Source organism: Panicum virgatum, chromosome 5K, assembly GCF_016808335.1.
Source record: "Panicum virgatum strain AP13 chromosome 5K, P.virgatum_v5, whole genome shotgun sequence".
NCBI classification, from domain to species: Eukaryota; Viridiplantae; Streptophyta; class Magnoliopsida; order Poales; family Poaceae; genus Panicum; species Panicum virgatum.
In genome coordinates, this window is record NC_053140.1 from 36,342,454 (window position 1) to 36,359,417 (window position 16,964).

The window sequence follows — 16,964 nt, forward strand, 5'->3', positions numbered from 1 at the left end:
GATATTTTGTAAGAAGTGTGTAGAAGATGAACATATGGAAAAACATATGAGACATGGAATCCTATTAACAAGGGTGCTCCCCTCTCCTCTTGCCATACTATAGCATATGGGGTCTCAAGTAGAAGATGGTATGATTGTCATGTAAAGTAGTAGTGTTATGGTAGAGTGCCACATAAAGAGTGCAAGGGCCTCTTTTGTTGTGCTAAGTTATGATGAATAAATATTTGAGTCTCCAAATAGAGTTGGTCTCCTATATTGGTGTCTAGGTGAAAGTCTTCTGAGTACCACGGAAGAAGTGTATCACGCTACTTTGGTACCACTTCTCGAAAGTCGATGTCAAGTTAGAGGAAATAATTTCTCAACAAATACTAAACTAACAATAAACAAAAACCAATTATATAGTTTAGCTTGCTAAATAACCTTTCATTTAACGGCTATAACAGAATATAGAGGGCTATTAGAGAATTTAACTTTTTAGGGCTAAAAGATAAATATTCTAGCCTTCTCCTTTCCCGAAGACTATAGCGGGCTATAGCGGTGGCTATAGCCCGCTATATTAAACATTAAATTAGAGAGAGTATTTGTTTAGCTATCTATCTATCTACTTGGTCAACGGCAAGGTTTAGCTGGTTAATTAACAACTTGACTTTTTTCATCTGCCATCAGATTTGGATACAAACAGAGCCTCCAAGTTCACTATACTGTATTGGGCAGAGCTGTCAATATCTGCTCAAATAATCATGAGATGATGGTCGAAATGTTGCCAATTCAAATTTAGTTATACTCGTCAAATTGATGGAGCGGGGCAAATACCACTCTGCCACACGATCGACTGTCGCCGGCGTCACAGCAACATGCCCTCAGCACCGCGCTCTCAGATTAAACACATCACAGCGATTAGGGGCAAAACAGTGGCAATTACACACGAACAACAGCCCATATAGCAGCGCAAGAAGCTAATTGCATCAAAATGTTCACCAATTCACCGATTGCATTTTAATACAAGAAAAGTCTAAGTTTTATTTCTTCCAAATCCACAAGAAAAAAGCCATTTTTTTTGCACAACGTGCCAGTGCTGCACCGCCTTCTTCGCCATGTCCTACAACACGGGAGTGCCTTCATCGTAACCCGCCTCCTCGACCCCGGCACCAAGCGCGATCACGTCCAGATTCTTCCGGATCATGTCGAGGTGGAACTTCTTGCCTCCCTTTGTTGGGTTTAGTCCCACATTGGAAATTAATGTAGGGGGAGTACAATATATAAGACGAAGCAATCCTCACCTATCAGGCTAGTCTTTTGTGTTGAGTTAGGCCCATTATCTTAATCCGTTGTGCTCCGTTATGTCTGGGCATCCATATAATTTCTAACAAGTGGTATCAGAGCCCAGGAGCTAACATTCTCTTTCACACGTTGACGGGGGAGCCCGTTATCTCCGTTCAATAGTCACGTCTTTGTGACATTGGAGATGAAATTACTCTTGTGACGGGGGAGCTCGTTCGGATCCACATTTGGAGAGTTTAAAAAAAATTGGCATCTCCGTTCGGATCTAAAAAAAACTTAAGGCCCGTGATGATGCCTTCTAATAGAAGATTTGGGCCCAATGTGTGACCGGGGGAGATTGTTGGGTTTAGTCCCACATTGAAAATTAATGTAGGGGGAGTACAACATATAAGACCAAGCAATCCTCACCTATCAGACTAGTCTTTTGGGTTGAGTTATGCACATTATCTTAATCTGTTGTGCTCCGTTATGTCTGGGCCTCAATATAATTTCTAACAAGTGGTATCAGAGCCCATGACCTAACAATCTCTTTCACACGTTGACGGGGGAGCCCGTTATCTCCGTTCAATAGTCACGTCTTTGTGACATTGGAGATGAAATTACTCTTGTGACGGGGGAGCTCGTTCGGATCCACGTTTGGAGAGTTTAAAAAAAAATGGCATCTCCGTTCGGATCCAAAAAAACTTAAGGCCCGTGATGATGCCTTCTAATAGAAGATTTGGGCCCAATGTGTGACCGGGGGAGATTGTTGGGTTTAGTCCCACATTGGAAATTAATGTAGGGGGAGTACAACATATAAGACGAAGTAATCCTCACCTATCAGGCTAGTCTTTTGGGTTGAGTTAGGCCCATTATCTTAATCCGTTGTGCTCCGTTATGTCTGAGCATCCATATAGTTTCTAACACCCTTTGCTTCTTCAACGACTTAGGAAGCATGGTGGCGGCGCCCCTATCCCTGGTCTCCAGGCCTGTACGCAGGCGCGGTGTCGCCGAAGAGGACGTCTAGCGTGAAACTCTCACCCTGCAGGTGCTGCACTTGGGGAGGAGCTGGCGTGCGACGGTGGTGTGACCAGGGTTCAACTTTCCGGCGGAAAACCGCCGGAAAACCGGAAAATTTTCTGTTTCCGCTAGTGGCCGGGAAATGGAATTCCGGTATTTTTCGCCATTTTCCGTTTTTTAAATTTAAAAATTCAAAAATATTTGTAAAAAATTGGGAAAAAATATGATAAAAAACTAGGTGTTCTTCTGAGCAAATAGGACTAGAACACACTCAAATCTAAGATCATTTGCTAGGCTAAAATTGCATTTTAGTTGAAAAACAAGGTTATTTGTAGTCTAATGAGGTAGGATTTATAGCTTTTTAATATCCGTACTATCAATGGGTTAAAAGAATATACCTTTTAAATGGAATGAGAGGTCTCCTTTATTTATCCTTACACTTTCATCATATCTTCATTAATTATTAAGTACTACGTGATATACATAAACATTGTTTATTGGATTGAACTTGGGTTTTTATATAGACTATGCAATTTATGTATTATAAACTTATATTATGGTCTATGCAATTTAAGTTATTTTGATAAATTTAGTTTTCATGCATTTTATTTGTGATTTCATGTGACAATATACTTTTGTTATGAATAATTTGTGTGTAATATATTTAATATGCATTGTACATTGCAATATACAATAGATACAAAAAAAAATTCTATTAAATTATTTAATTCTTCATATGTTTGGAGCATTTGTAGTCAAAAAATGACATTTTCCACCAGAAAGTCCGGAATTCCGCCGGAAAGTAGCGGAATTCCGCCGGAAAGTAGCGGAATTTCGCCCGGAATTTCCGGAATTCTGTTTTTTAAATTTGAATTCACATTCCGTTCGGAAAATGCGGTTTTCAGCGGAATTTCGTCCGGAATTCCGTTTCCGGTGATCGGCGGGATTCGTAAAAAAAAACGAAAAGGTGAACCCTGGGTGTGACTGGTGAGGTCTCCAGCCTCAGGGAGCAGGTAAAGTACACAGTACACACACTGGCCGTGGCCGACTGGCGTCTGTGAGCTTCGTGGGCTGGGCCCTTGCGAAAGAAAAAGGCCTTATGGGCTGGGCCTATCGATCCGACCAGATTGGCCCGGTCTCCCGCCACCCTTGTTGGGCCCTCCTCCTTCCTCCCACCTCCCACCCGAGTCCTCTCCTCGCCGCGCCTCCTTCCAGTCAAAACCCTAGCTAGCCCACGCCTCGAACCACCACCCTTCGTCTGCGAGGGCGTGCCTCCTGCCGCCAGAAGCTTCCGGGGAGGCGCGGCGATGGTGTGGTTCCAGTGCGAGGACTGCGGCGAGAACCTCAAGAAGCCCAAGCTCGCCGGCCACTTCCGCTCTTGCTACGCCTCCAAGGTGAGAGCACGACGCCCACCCCTGTGTTCCCCTGTTCCGGTCCCTTTCGTGGACCGACCGTTGGCGCCGCAGCTTACAAGTGGTTGATTCTCTTGGTTGTTTTGCGAGGCGCCAGCTATCGTGCATCGATTGCGGCGAGTTCTTCAGCCAGGACACCGTGCAGGGGCACACCCAGTGCATCTCCGAGGCCGTAAGTTCCTCTGCCTGTATCTCCCTCGCTGCACTGTGCAATTTCTTATTGATCTGTGCAATTCCAGTGTGTAGTGTCATGTGTTTGACAGCGCAATTGGTTGGTATCCGGTAATCCTTGCCTATGAATTGGTGTTGCATTGGATTGGATTGGGAGTGTTCTCTTTTCTTCACTCCTCTATTGCTACTGGAGTGAGGCTAGTCCAGGTTGCTCAGCAACTATGTTTTGGGGTGCGTAGACATGTTCAGTATGGTTGGTAGAGTGGGATTTTTGGGGGTCATTTCTTGCTGTTGTTGCCTTGGTAAGCTATATAAAGAGGTTACTGCCTGCAAGATGATTTTGTTATTTACCATTTGATTAGGATTAGGGTTCTATAACTGTGAAGGGATATGTTATAATGCCTAGGAATTTCAATTTCTAATTGAGCCATTTCTTTCGTGTGCAGATTAATATAGGAGTCCCCAGAGTGTGTTCTGCAGATTTAGGGCTTTGAAAAGTTTTAAATGTACATTTAGACTATAACATCTGGTTATTGTTGCTATTGTTCTATGTTTTAATTATATTATTCAAGCTAGTGCTCATTTCTGCCATATCTTGTTTTCAGGAGAAGTATGGTCCCAAGGGACAGAGCAACTCATCCAAGGGTGCGCAGGGTAAGGCAGATAAACCAAAGCCAAATGCAGATGTAGATATCAATGTTGGGCTGTCGACACGGCCTCCTTGGTTCTGCAGGTGTGCCAATGTGATTCCATAGTATATACACAATGGTCTTTCCTGGTGCTAGTAACATCTATGATAGCTTTTAGCCGTCTTGATTCCTAACCATAGAACTGTTGGTTATGATTGATGTTTATATTGTATTTTTATGCTTACTAATGTCAGCATTTGTAAAATCTTGCTTGGAATTATTTAGGCGATTTAAATTAATATTTTTATGGTCTGCAAGTACATACATGTAGGCAACCAGACATGGTAAAACTGCTAACCAAGAGGTTGCAGATATCTTTGAAGTCACAAATACCTATGATCATGTTCAATTTTGTAGCTTGCTTTTCTTTACCATTTAGAGAAACTTGCTTGGAACCATTGAAATGGTCTGTATTGTATTATTTACATGTGCAGTCCAAGTTTTTTTTTGGCACTCATATAGTAAACATGTGTTATGTTGAGGTCATCATTTGCTATTACCGTTTTTATTTGTAAAGCATCTCTTCTTACATAGATTTGGCACAGTTTGTTTGAATTAGATGTTATATTTTCAAATGCCTTCAACATTTATTGCTTGCTAAGTTGAGTTTGGTGATTTTTTTTCTCCAGACAACTTAAAAGTTTAAGAAAGCAAATTTGCTATCGTGGTTTATAACATCTGGTTCATCCCTGTCCAGCACGTTGCAAATGAAACAATCTCTTGTTTCACTCATATGTATTCTATTTCTGGATTTGAATTTTGAAGTGTTTAGATCTTTCTTTGGATATAATTCTGGACCTTGCTTAGATATTTTGGAGGATATCTAGGAACTTGTTTACTTACAGTTAATTTCTGTCGCAGCCTATGCAATACCACTGCCACTAGCAAGCAGACTCTCTTACTGCATGCTGATGGAAAGAAGCATAGGGCAAAAGCGAAAGCTTTCCATGCTTCCCAGAAGCAAGCAAATGGAGCTGAACAAACTGCAGATGTGAAGGAAACCACGGCTGTTCCTACAATAGAATCTGCTCAAGCAAATGGGGGTAAGAGTGGCGATCATGAAAGAGATGAAGAAAAGGATGCTGGCAAAAGAAAGAGAGTGGATGACATGGCCATAGAGGAGCCATATAACACAAAAAGACAGCATTTAACAAGTTCAAACATTGGAGAGGTGATACAATCTAAAGATGGGAAGTCAGAAAACAAAACAAAGAGTGCTGCAGATGAACTCGCAGGTGGTGCTGACTGTAAAAGTGTTCAGAAACAAAAGATCAAGTGGAAGAAGATTATTACTAAGACACTGAAGACGGTGGGTCATCTGTACAAAAAAATATGTATTTTTTCGTATGTCGTCCCATCCTTGAAATTATCTGGTGTTGATAGTTTAGCTGTTCTCTTTCAGAGTCCGGATGGAGTTATGAAGCTTAAGAAGCTGCAAAAGCTTGTCGCCAAGGAGCTGCAGGAATGTGGCTTGACTGAAGACAAGGAGGGGCTCTATGCTACCTTGATGGATAAAGTAACTGCCACAAAACAAATCTACCTAATTTACTTGTTTTTCGCTCATTGAAGATTCCTATGTAGAGTATTTTGTTACCTGATGCACATTGCTTTACTGTTTCTTGTTTGCAGATAGCTTCAAGCTCCAGATTTTCTGTTGATGGCAAGCGCGTTAGATTGGTGGCGAAGAATGATGACGAATCTTAGATACTGGTTGTCAGTCGATTTTTGGCATTGTTGGTCCGTCTGATTCTTTGGTGTCTACTTCCTGATGGCTTGTGGCCAAGTTTTGGTTAAATTGAATGTAACGCATGGATTGTCAATGAAATCCAGTAACTGTCAGACATTATGGGAACTTGGGAGCTCAATTCTCGCGGCGACCATTTTGAAGTGAATTTGCAACTTTTACATGCTGTCAAGGAATGCCCTTGGTCATATCTGAGTGTCAGATTGACAACAGACTGTTAATGCAAAATTGCTCAATATAGGGAATAGTAAACAAAAAACCTACTAAAGTTCGGTAAATAGTACTGAAGTAGAGTGCCCCGGTCTCGCGAACTCCGCTCATCTCGCGAGCTTTTCTGACATCTCTCCTCTCAAGCCCCAAGGTCTGACATTCAAGAAGGTCAAGTCTGATTGAATCGGTAGCCGCTTTGGCCCAGCGATCGGCAGCTAGAAGCTGGGCCCTGGGCCCTGGGCCCTGGGCCCTGGCAAATACGAAACACCACCGTACTCCATGCTAATTTCACCTTTTGTTTATCGATGAACATTTGGAGTTTGTAAGCAATGCAAAGTTGGGCCCGCCGCTATGGCTTTGAATTCGATTTCCTACCTATCTTCCGGTAGATCTTAGCTTTTTACACCTTTTCAGAGTTTTGGAATCTGTGTAAACAACTACAACCATTAGATCTACACACTCAAATCCTATCCCTTCCATGCCCCCACCGCACCCTAGTGGACCCATGTCGCCGCAAAATTTTGAACAGAGATACGATCTCCAAAGTTTAATTTTAACTCCTTATGTTTATAATAATCTTTTATCACAAAGTTATATATTTATATTTTTATGAAAGTATTTTTCAAGACAAATATATTCATATGGTTTTTTGTATTTTGAAACTTAATATTTTAAAAGTTATTCATGATTTATATTTTTAATGTTCGACCCAAACTTTATCCAAAACTACAGTCTTTTCAAAGTAAGGAGGGAGTAAGTGAGAAACATGTTGGTGCTCGGGTAGAGAGGTACCGCGCCATGCATGATGCCTGTCAGCCATGTAAACACGCGAGAGAGAGAGGTCAGCGGGACGCGGCGGAAGCGCGCAGGGAAGGGAAGGAGAGGGGAGGGGCCAGGCGCCCGGGCGGGGCCTTACTGGCTGGCTCACCGTGGGCGCGTGGCCAACCGACGCGGGCTCACCGGCAAGTCGTTCTTCTTCCTCCGTTCCCGCGCCGCCGTCGTAAAATACCCAGCCGCACGCAGCTCGGCTCCATCTACGTGGCACCCTCCCAGCTAGCTGCTGCTAGCTGAGTGCCGGCCGGTCAATGCAAGCTCGATGCAGCCATGCAGGAGTATTGAGTCCTGGACCAATCATTTCCACTGAAAGCCTCACGGAAAGCGCATGCAGGCCAGCCATCCCAATTCCCAACCCAACCACCGGTCCTGGCTGCCGCGTCCACGCGACCATCCCTGTTTTCTTTTTTGTTTTTGGGACAGGAAAAATACAAGAATAGCACTCCCTCCCATCCCATTTTGATTAGTCCAGAATGAATGAACTAATTAAGCAATGCCAAATAAAATACGGGATGCCCAAGTCGCACTGTCAGAGATAAGAGAGCTGCGGTTGCGGCGGCGCCATCGGGACGGTCTCTCTCGCCGTGCAATGCGAATGGACCGTCCCTGACAGCAGCACCCGGCCAGGGTCCCCGGCAGGCTCCCAGGCCACGCCACCGCCCACACACCTGTCCTGTCCTCCTCCATCCCATCTCCCTCCTCTCCAGCTGACCAGCTCTCCTCTCCTCGCCAAACCAAACCGCAGCGCACAAGAGATATTAAATTAGATGATGTATTACATAATTACAGGCACGGGCAGAAGCAACGGAAACATCAGCCGGTTCGAGCCGCATTTGAACAATGGATAATGAAACTTGGAATGAAGCAGAGACGGTTCCATTCTCTCCCTACAAGCTACAACTGCAAGCGTATGCCTGCCCCCCCCCCCCCCCCCCCCGAATGCTCTGCTCAGCTGCCTTTTGGCACACTCACCCGACCTGGATCGGAATATCCAATCATCCAGTGTTACGAGCTGATAGGAATGAGATGGAATGGAACAGACCCTGCGGTGCTGGTGTCTTGTTGCTCGTAGGGATGAAAACAAATCGGATACGGACGTATATTATTGATATCGTATTTATTTTTATATTTGTATTCGAATACGGAGTCAGATACGGATAGTGTTAGTTTTTTCGAATAAAATTGTAATGGATATCGACATCATAAAAATGTAACTTTTGAGCATTCGGATACGGATCGGTTACGGTTATTGGATACTCGAAATCGAATAAGGACTTCCAGACCGAATTCGAATACGATCGAAAAATATCCGTACCATTTACATTTCTACGTGTTTGGGCGTCGGGTAATGGAACAGGCCCGAAAGGCAGCGTACAAACAGGCCCAGCCCCGCGGGCAACCAGAGGGCAGCAAAAACCAAAAACAGCAACATTCACGGGCATCATGGAGACCCGGGGGAAAAGAAAAACTTTGACCAACCGGCAGCAGAGAGCGTACGCACACAAGAGAACCCCTGACCAACCGGTGCGGTGTGCTCGCCGCGCCGGCAAGTCGCGCACCGCCCCCCGCTCCCATCCTCAACTGGTCTCTGCCCGCCGCGCCGGCCGGTCATGCAAGCAGCAACTCCCGGCCTCCCGGGACTTAAGTGCACTCTAGTTTAGGGCTTTAGGCACAACTTCAAAGGGAACCGAAAACTGCTCTCCGTCGCCATTAAGGATGGAAACGGATCGGATTCGCACGGATACGGATTCGGATATTTCGGATAACCATATTTGTGTTTCCTTCCAATTTTCATCTCTTAGGATAGAAACGGATTGAATTCGCACGGATACGAATTCGAATATCTCGGATATTTTCGGATATCCGTTTTTCTATTTTCTTACCGTTTCCATCCCTAATCGCCATGGAGTGCGTCCCCGGCCAATTAATCATTTGCACTGAAAGCCTTGTGGAAAGCGCCCGCCGACCATGCCAACCACCGGGTCCACAGACCCCAGCCTACTGCACTACGCACACCCCTCCCTGGTTTCTCTTCTCGGAACCAAAAGGAAAAGGGGGTGATAGCGAAGGGCAAAACTCACCACATGCAGCCTCCGTCTTCCGGATCACCCTCCCCCTCGGATGAATAGCACAGCACAGACGGTGATCGTCTGATGGATGAGGTACGCAAACACCCAAACATTCAAGCGGAATGTAGAGTACTACGATGCAAGGACGACCGGACGAGCACGAGGAGGATCTTGTCCGACCTTCACCGTACCAGTCGTCGCCGGAGCGGGGAGCCCCCATGAATCGCACAGGCCACAGGCACAGCGATGCCGATGCCCCCCGACTGTGTCAAGGGCTGCGGCAGTAGACTGGCGTGTGGTTGCGGCGGCGCCATCCGTCGGTCTCGCCGTGCGTACACATGGTATGGACCATCGCGATCGTCCCTCCTCCCTGCAGGGAGAGGCTCCCGGATCACACACCACCACCGCCCACGGACCCCCTGCCCGGCCTGCTCCTCAGATCCGTCGTCGTCGTCGTCTCTGACCCATCGCCATCGACCTCTGAAAAAACAGCAGCGGAAAAAATCGGGCATTGGAAAAGATGATCGGGAGGCACGGAGAAATACCATGTGATGGGCCACGGGCGGGATGGCCAGATGTCTCATAGGTTAACTGGGAGAGTGAAGTGACGGCAAGCAGGGTTTCCAATTCATCCCAATTCTCAGGCAACAAAGCGCAGCACGCCTATAAACCGTGCCATGCTCTCTCTCTCTCTCTCTCTCTCTCTCTCTCTCTCTCTCTCTCTCTCTCTCTCTCTCTCTCTCTCTCTCTCTCTCTGATCAGTCTAGTAGGTGATTAGGCAGTATCTCATCTCTCGTGGTCATGAATTAAGCTTGAGTGGATCTCATCTAGTAATCACACATGACGTGTGTGCTGTTGTGTGTGTGTAAGCGTGTTCCTTCCATCCGGGTTCCGGGATTCCGTTATACGTACTCCTAATTCCAAAGGATGGATGCTATTCCAGCCGCATTGTGCTGTATTTGTTCCTTTCTCTATTCAGGGACTGGCTGCGCTGGAATCAAGGTAGAAAATTAGCAGCAGCGTACCGTGCGCGCGTGTAGTGAGGGAGTAGAGTGCCTGATACAACCTGATTCCAAGGTATCTATCCGCTTTGGAAGCGACCATACCTTGCTTTCTGTCTGCTACAAGCCTGCCCGCCTGGCTAGCGTCCAAATCGCAGCTTTTCTTTTTCTTTTTTTCCCCCTTCCTGCATTCTGCCGCCGCCGTTGCTTTGTTTTGACCTGAGAATCAGGGCAGGCACCTTTTTTGTGCCCCTGTCTTGATGCCAGATAGTATTAAGTGCTGTAATAAGCATCACAAAGCACTCGTCACGGTCAATGTCAACAAATTAAGGGCGTGCAGCGTTTTCAGGAGGAATAATATGATGATTCTCCGCGGGTTAAGTTTGGAACGTCCAGGCAGATACCTACTACCTTTCTGCCCAAGCGTCCCAACTTTGAACGAGATCGTCGTCGCGCTCTCTGCCGATAATACGGGGGGACGCTTTTTGGCCGGGTACCAGGAAAGGGAAAATAGAAAGGATGAGTTGAGTGAAGTAGTATGTACTCCTGTTCATCACCCTGCCTGTTGTGCGCGTTTGGTCGTAGCGTGCGTGATGGGCGAGCCAAGGGGGAAGGAGAGGGACCTCACCGTGCTCCACTACCATCCGTCCGTTCCTCACACCCCTCTGCTCGGCTGGAACCCAGCGGGACCGCCCGGCTCGCCGGCGACGGCCAGGAATGGTAGCCGCCCCGGCAGGCGGCAGCCAAGCCAAAAAAAAAAGGCCGAGGCGCCCGCGGCATGATGGCTCCACGCTGGGAGGAGCCGAAAGACGCCATGACCAAATCGAAACCATCTGGGAGTTGGCACGTTTTCTCTTCTTTTTTTCGCGGGTAAGAGTTGGCACGTTGTACCTAGCTAGTCAGGGGGCTCTGGCGGATTTGGGGCTCAATCTATCGGCCAGTCCGATCCACCGAGATTGTTGAGCAGCTTCCGGGGCTCGCTCGATGATGTCACGCAACGGCGCTTCTGGGGATCATGCGCGTGAGGAAGCCAGCCCGCCGGGGTTCGGTTAGGTTTGCCGTTGGTGGCGGGCGGGCGGGCACCAGCTCGACGCGTGAGCGCGCGCGCGCCTGAATGCCGCACGCCGCCGGCCGGTTTTGCTCAGCGGCTTCTCCGAACAGAAACCAGGAGCTTCTCCGGCAGCAGCGCAGCAGAGCGCCCGGAAGACGTTACTGCCAGCGCATCGCACGGAGCACACACGCATTGCTTGCTCGCGCGGGGTCCCGGAATACACGCGCCACATCATCATCATCCGAAGCACATGCCCCCCTCCCTGGCAGTTGGTTTCGTCCTTCCCCGCACGCAATTACCCCGCTAATCACCGCCCGGATGCGACGACCTGTTCGTTGCGGCCTGCCTACTGAGTACCTGTCTGTCAGCTCCGGCGAAAAACCAAAACAAAAAAAAACAAAATCAACACGGTGCTGATGATGGGGCGAGCTCCTGCTGCTGCTTGGCCGCGAAGCTTCTTCGGCGCGCACAAGCGCGTGAGTGGCTGCCGGTGGACCTGACCTGACCGGCATTGTTTAAGACAGAGCAGCGAGCGAGAGGTTACTGTAGCAGTGGCTCGCCTAATCATTCCTCCTCCCCCCGTCGTACCGTACGCGCCCTCTCTCCGCCCAAATCGTGGCGTCATTTCATTTCGTGCGGCACGGTATAAGCAGGACGAGCGATCATCTTAACCAAAACCTCACCTCGCCTATGCACAGTATATATACATCTCATCTCCCATCTCCTCTCTCGCGGAGGCGGAGGGAAGAGAGCAGCGCCGCGCAGAGCCCAGGACAGCGAGAGAAAATCAGATCGATCAGCCAAAAAAGCCAGCAGCAACGTCGCAGAGCAGCGAGCTTTTTGCCCCCTTTTGCCGTTCGGATTCGCATCCATCTCCGAATTCTCTCTGCGCCACGCCGCTCATGGACGGGCAGGTGAGGGATTCTTCGGCCGCGGCGGCGCCCAGCACCAGCGGCGCGTCGTCCTACGCCGACGGGGACGACAATGCGGGCGCCGGCGGGGCCAAGGTCTGGGTCCTCGTGCTCCTCTTCGCGCTGCTGCTCCTGCCGTTCCTGCCCTCCGCGGTGCGCCGCGGCGGCCCCACGCCATGGGCGGGAGGTGGAGGAGGGGTCGGAGGCGGCGGGGGCGGCGGCGGGTACCGACGCGGCGGGATCAGCTTCAAGAGCGGCTGGGACGTCGTCAACCTCTGCCTCGTCCTCTTCGCCATCCTCTGCGGCCTCCTCGGCCGCGGCGGCGCCGGGGACGGGGACTCCTCCTCATCCGGCGCGGCCTCCTCCTCCTCCTCGTCGGCGGCCAAGGACGGCCCGCAGGTGCCTCTCGCGCTGTCCGCGGAGGACGCCACGGCGGCGGCGGCGGCGGGCTCGGGGGACGTCTGGGGGCAGGGCTACCACCACTCCTTCGACAGCGTCTACGCCAGCCTGCCCGGCGCCCCCAGCCACGCGGCGGCGCCGGGGATCCGCCGGATGAAGAGCAGCAGCTCCTACCCGGAGCTCCGCCTCGGCGCCGACGGCGTCTGGAGCCTCGCGTCGCCCGAGGCGGCCTGGCGCTCCTACGACGACGAGCAGCTCTACCGGAGCCGCCGCCCGGAGCGCCAGGAGCGGACCTGGGACGTGAGGGCCGCGGAGGTCAAGACGATCCCCGTCGACACGTTCGTCGAGCGCGGCCGGCGGTCGCCGCCGCCGCCGCCGCCTCGGGAGCCGCGGAGGCGGAGGCGGAGCGTCGAGAGGTTCCCCAAGATGCCCGAGGTGGAGGAGGAGAGGCAGCGGCCCAGGGAGGCGCCCGTGTCGCCGGCGAGGAGCAGGAGGTGGAGCGCGGGGGCCGACGACGTCGTACCGGAGCAGGAGGTGCGGGTGGCGCCGCCGCCTCCGAGGATCAGGAGGTGGAACTCGGAGTCGTTGGACTCGATACTGGACCAGGAGGCGGCTACGGCGCCGGCGAGGAGCAGCAGGTGGAGCGCCGCCGCTGCGGACGTCATACCGGAGCAGGAGGCGCGGGTGCCACCGCCGCCGCGGACGCTCAGGAGGTGGAACTCCGAGTCGCTGGACGCGATACTGGATCAGGAGGCGGCGGTGGCTCAGACGAGGAGCATGAGGTGGAGCGCCGAGGCGGTGGACGTGATACCGGAGCAGGTGGCGCCGGCGAGGATTAGGAGGTGGAACTCCGAGTCGCTGGATGCGATGCTGGACCGGGAGGCGGCGGTGGCTCCGTCGAGAAGCATGAGGTGGAGCTCGGAGACGGTGAACGTGATACCGGAGCAGGAGGCTCCGGTGGTGATGGCGCCTGCTGCGGCACCGCCTCCGCCTCCGCCGCCGGCGCCTCCACGACGGCGACGGCGCAGCGTCGAGAAACTGCCGAGACCAGAGGACCTCCTCGAGCAAGAGATTGTAGTGGAAGAGGTCAGGAACCCGATGCCGCCGGCCATGTTCCCGCCTGGAACGCCGCCCCCGCCGCCCCCTCCCCCGCCTCCGTCGACGGTGTCGCGCAGCAAGAAGAAGCGCGGCGGCAGCGTGGGCGGCGCCAAGGAGCTGGCGTCCGCCATTGCTCTCTTCTACCAGAAGAAGCGCAAGAGCATTACCATGAAGGCCAAGAGGCGGCCCCATCACCACCACCACCATTCCGACGGCCACTGCTCGCCGCCGTCGTCCGACGCGTCGGCGAGCCCCGACTCCAGTGTCCGCACCACCACCAACGCCCCGCCGCCCCCGCCGCCGCCGCCGCCTCCCCCGCCCCCGCCGTCCTCCATCTTCTCCAACCTCTTCAAGAACAAGAAGGGCGGCAGCAAGAGCCGCCGCATCCACTTCGCCGCGCCGCCGCAGCCGCCACCCCCGCCACCACCCACTCGCCGATCGACGAAGCCGCCTCCGCCTCCGTCTCGCCCCGCACCTCCAGCACCGCCGCCGACGCGCCCGCCGCGCGCGCACATGCACGCGCAGCAGCCGCCATTGTACCCCAGGCGCGTCTACTACACCTACTACCCGCTGCCGCCACCGTCGCCGCCGCTGCCTCCACCTCCTCCGCCACCACCACCGCTGGTGCCCGAGGGCGACGGCGACACCCCTTCGGTGCCGGCCTCGCCGGCGCCCTCGTACTGCGCGAGCCCCGACGTGAACACCAAGGCGGACAGGTTCATCGAGAGCTTCCGCGAGGGGCTGAAGCTGGAGAAGCTCAACTCGTACCGGGAGAAGTGGCAGCGGCACATCCAAGAGGACGCCACCGTCGAGATTGAGGAGGACGGGGAGTTCATGGTGATCGGGTCGCTCTTCGGCAGCGACGACGAGGACGATGACGGCATCTCGTTGCCGGAGACGCCGGCGACCGCTGCTGTCGCCGCCGGCTTCTAATGACACTGACATTTTGAAGGAAAAAAACAAAGAAAAAAGAGTTGGAAAAAATGGTCCTCCAAAAATGGAAAAAAAGATACCACAAAAGATTATTCTGCCTGCTAATACCGGTTTATCTGCAGTACAGTACTGTTTGTGAATTTTTCGCTTGATTTTTGGGTAGTTAGGGGATTGACAGTGAGGTTTGTGTGTGTGTGTGGAAGAGGGAGCCCTTTTTGTGCTTATTTTAAAATGGCCAAAAAGCTCTCTTTGGGTGCTGCATTAGGTGAGCCGTTTTGATAAATTTCATGTCTATTGCACTTTGGAAGCTTTTGGAGATTGTAAAAATACATCATGAGAAAGTAACGCATCTTTAGTTCTTTACCGTTTTTTCTCTTTGTACTTTTTTGTTCGTGTACGTACACCATTCCTGTACGCGTACGTGTACTTGTACTTGGACGTACGGTGGTGTGGATAACGTGCAGGTGCTGCCGCGTTGCATGCGTTGCACGATATAGGATCGAGTAGAGCAGTGGGTGCAGCAGCAAGCTGTCGAGCACGATGATTCCAGTGTGCGCGTTTGGTGCGGCATTCCCATGGTTAGAGACGAAGAAGACGATTCGTTTGAAACAATAATGAATGTGGCCGGTTGTGGTGCTCCTGCATGATTAGCCTGATGGATTGGGTTGGGCCTCGTGTGGTTGGACACCACCCATCACGACAACGAGACGCCACGATGCGCAGCACCAACCTGACAGCCAAAAACATCCTCCTGCTACTTTTTTTAGGAACATCTACTGATACCCGCAGTACGGCTAAGCTGTTCATCGCAATTAACAAACAAATAGCTAGCTTATACTGCTTGACAGACAGGGAGTAGACGAGTAGTGTGCCTTTCAGAGTTTCAGTGCAAGAAAAAGATCCGAATGTGCAGTAGCACCCAAACATCGTGTGCATTAATCTAATCCCAGTTTGCTGGTGGATGTCGCTCCATGGAGCGTGTAGGTGATAGTATCATGGGAAATCATGATAAAATTATGTTAGCGCTAATGGGTTCCTAGACGAGCCCCTCAACCCATCCCCTTTCGAGCTGCATGGGGCCTCCCAAATGAGCTCCATGATTGAGTGCAAGCAAGCAAGCAAGCTGCGAGCTGCAGGCCGCTTTCTTCACGTCCTGGTCTTGCCTGCTGGGGCACCGCACCAGGACTAGCCTCCTGCCTGCGTTTGAGTTCCTGATTTGTTCGGCCGTGTTTTTCAAACACGAGGAGATGCTTTAATTATGTGTCCATCAGACACAGATATATATGGTTTTATGCTACTTTTAATTATGTGTCCATCAGCAGGCACAGATGTGTTTTCATGCTGGTTTTTTTAATGCATTGTGAAAACGGCTTGTCCATGAATTTGAACCGGGGGAATAGGTTAATGTTGATGATGTGGTTCATTTGTTTAAGGGGGAAGCTATAGTGAGGTGTCAAGCTCAAGGTTATCAGTGTGTTCTTTTTACAATATTTTTCCTGACAAGTTTCTGTGCAAATCTTTTCTCCACTTCTACATCAAATCTTATCTTGTTGGACCGTTTAGTATTTTTTGTTTTTATTTGTGTAATTTTGTTCGAGTATAAGCTCAAAGCTATAGTGAAGAAGCATTCCTGCGGACTCCTGTGTCATTAGGCGCACTCATTGAACATCAAAGCAATGAGAGGCAGAGATGGAATGGAAGTGACCTATCACTGCTTTTGATTGGAACACGAAGTAAGCTCAGGGCAGCCAATTTTGTCTGCCTACGAACTCTGTTCCAACAGCAAATCACAAACATGGATCCAGCTAAAGAACAAGAAACAATGCATGGATAAACATCCACGTCATACTGAGACATTCAGCACTTCAATAGACAAAATCAATCAAACATGTATCATCATTTAAGCTGAACAATCAGTTGGCCACTGATCCTCACTCTACAAAGCTGCGGTTCTACAACAAATCTAGCTAGTTCCTCACTCTGATTGCACACCGCTGCTACTTCCGGTTTGATGTTGATGCGTTCATGATGTCTTGCGTTCTCAGCAGAACTACTCATCGCCCCTCCTAATTTGGCCACAAACTGTGCTATCCATCACTAGAATTATGTACTAGACTACTGGCTGCAGATTCTCGGTTCATTGGTTTCAGTTGGAGGTGGTG

General features: G+C 50.6%; 2 protein-coding genes across 2 annotated transcripts; both read left to right on the forward strand.

The window, feature by feature from the left end:
* The first annotated feature begins 3,463 nt into the window (after window positions 1-3,463).
* Window positions 3,464-6,464, forward strand: LOC120707201 (UBP1-associated proteins 1C-like). The gene is made up of 6 exons (XM_039992039.1): window positions 3,464-3,674; window positions 3,790-3,864; window positions 4,469-4,596; window positions 5,414-5,861; window positions 5,955-6,068; window positions 6,182-6,464. Exons 1-6 carry the CDS (start codon window positions 3,588-3,590, stop codon window positions 6,254-6,256), a joined length of 927 nt encoding a protein of 308 aa, XP_039847973.1. The 5' UTR covers window positions 3,464-3,587; the 3' UTR covers window positions 6,257-6,464.
* Window positions 6,465-12,032: 5,568 nt separating this feature from the next.
* Window positions 12,033-15,165, forward strand: LOC120707202 (formin-like protein 20). Its single transcript, XM_039992041.1, has one exon. It carries the CDS (start codon window positions 12,364-12,366, stop codon window positions 14,800-14,802), a length of 2,439 nt encoding a protein of 812 aa, XP_039847975.1. The 5' UTR covers window positions 12,033-12,363; the 3' UTR covers window positions 14,803-15,165.
* Window positions 15,166-16,964: the final 1,799 nt, after the last annotated feature.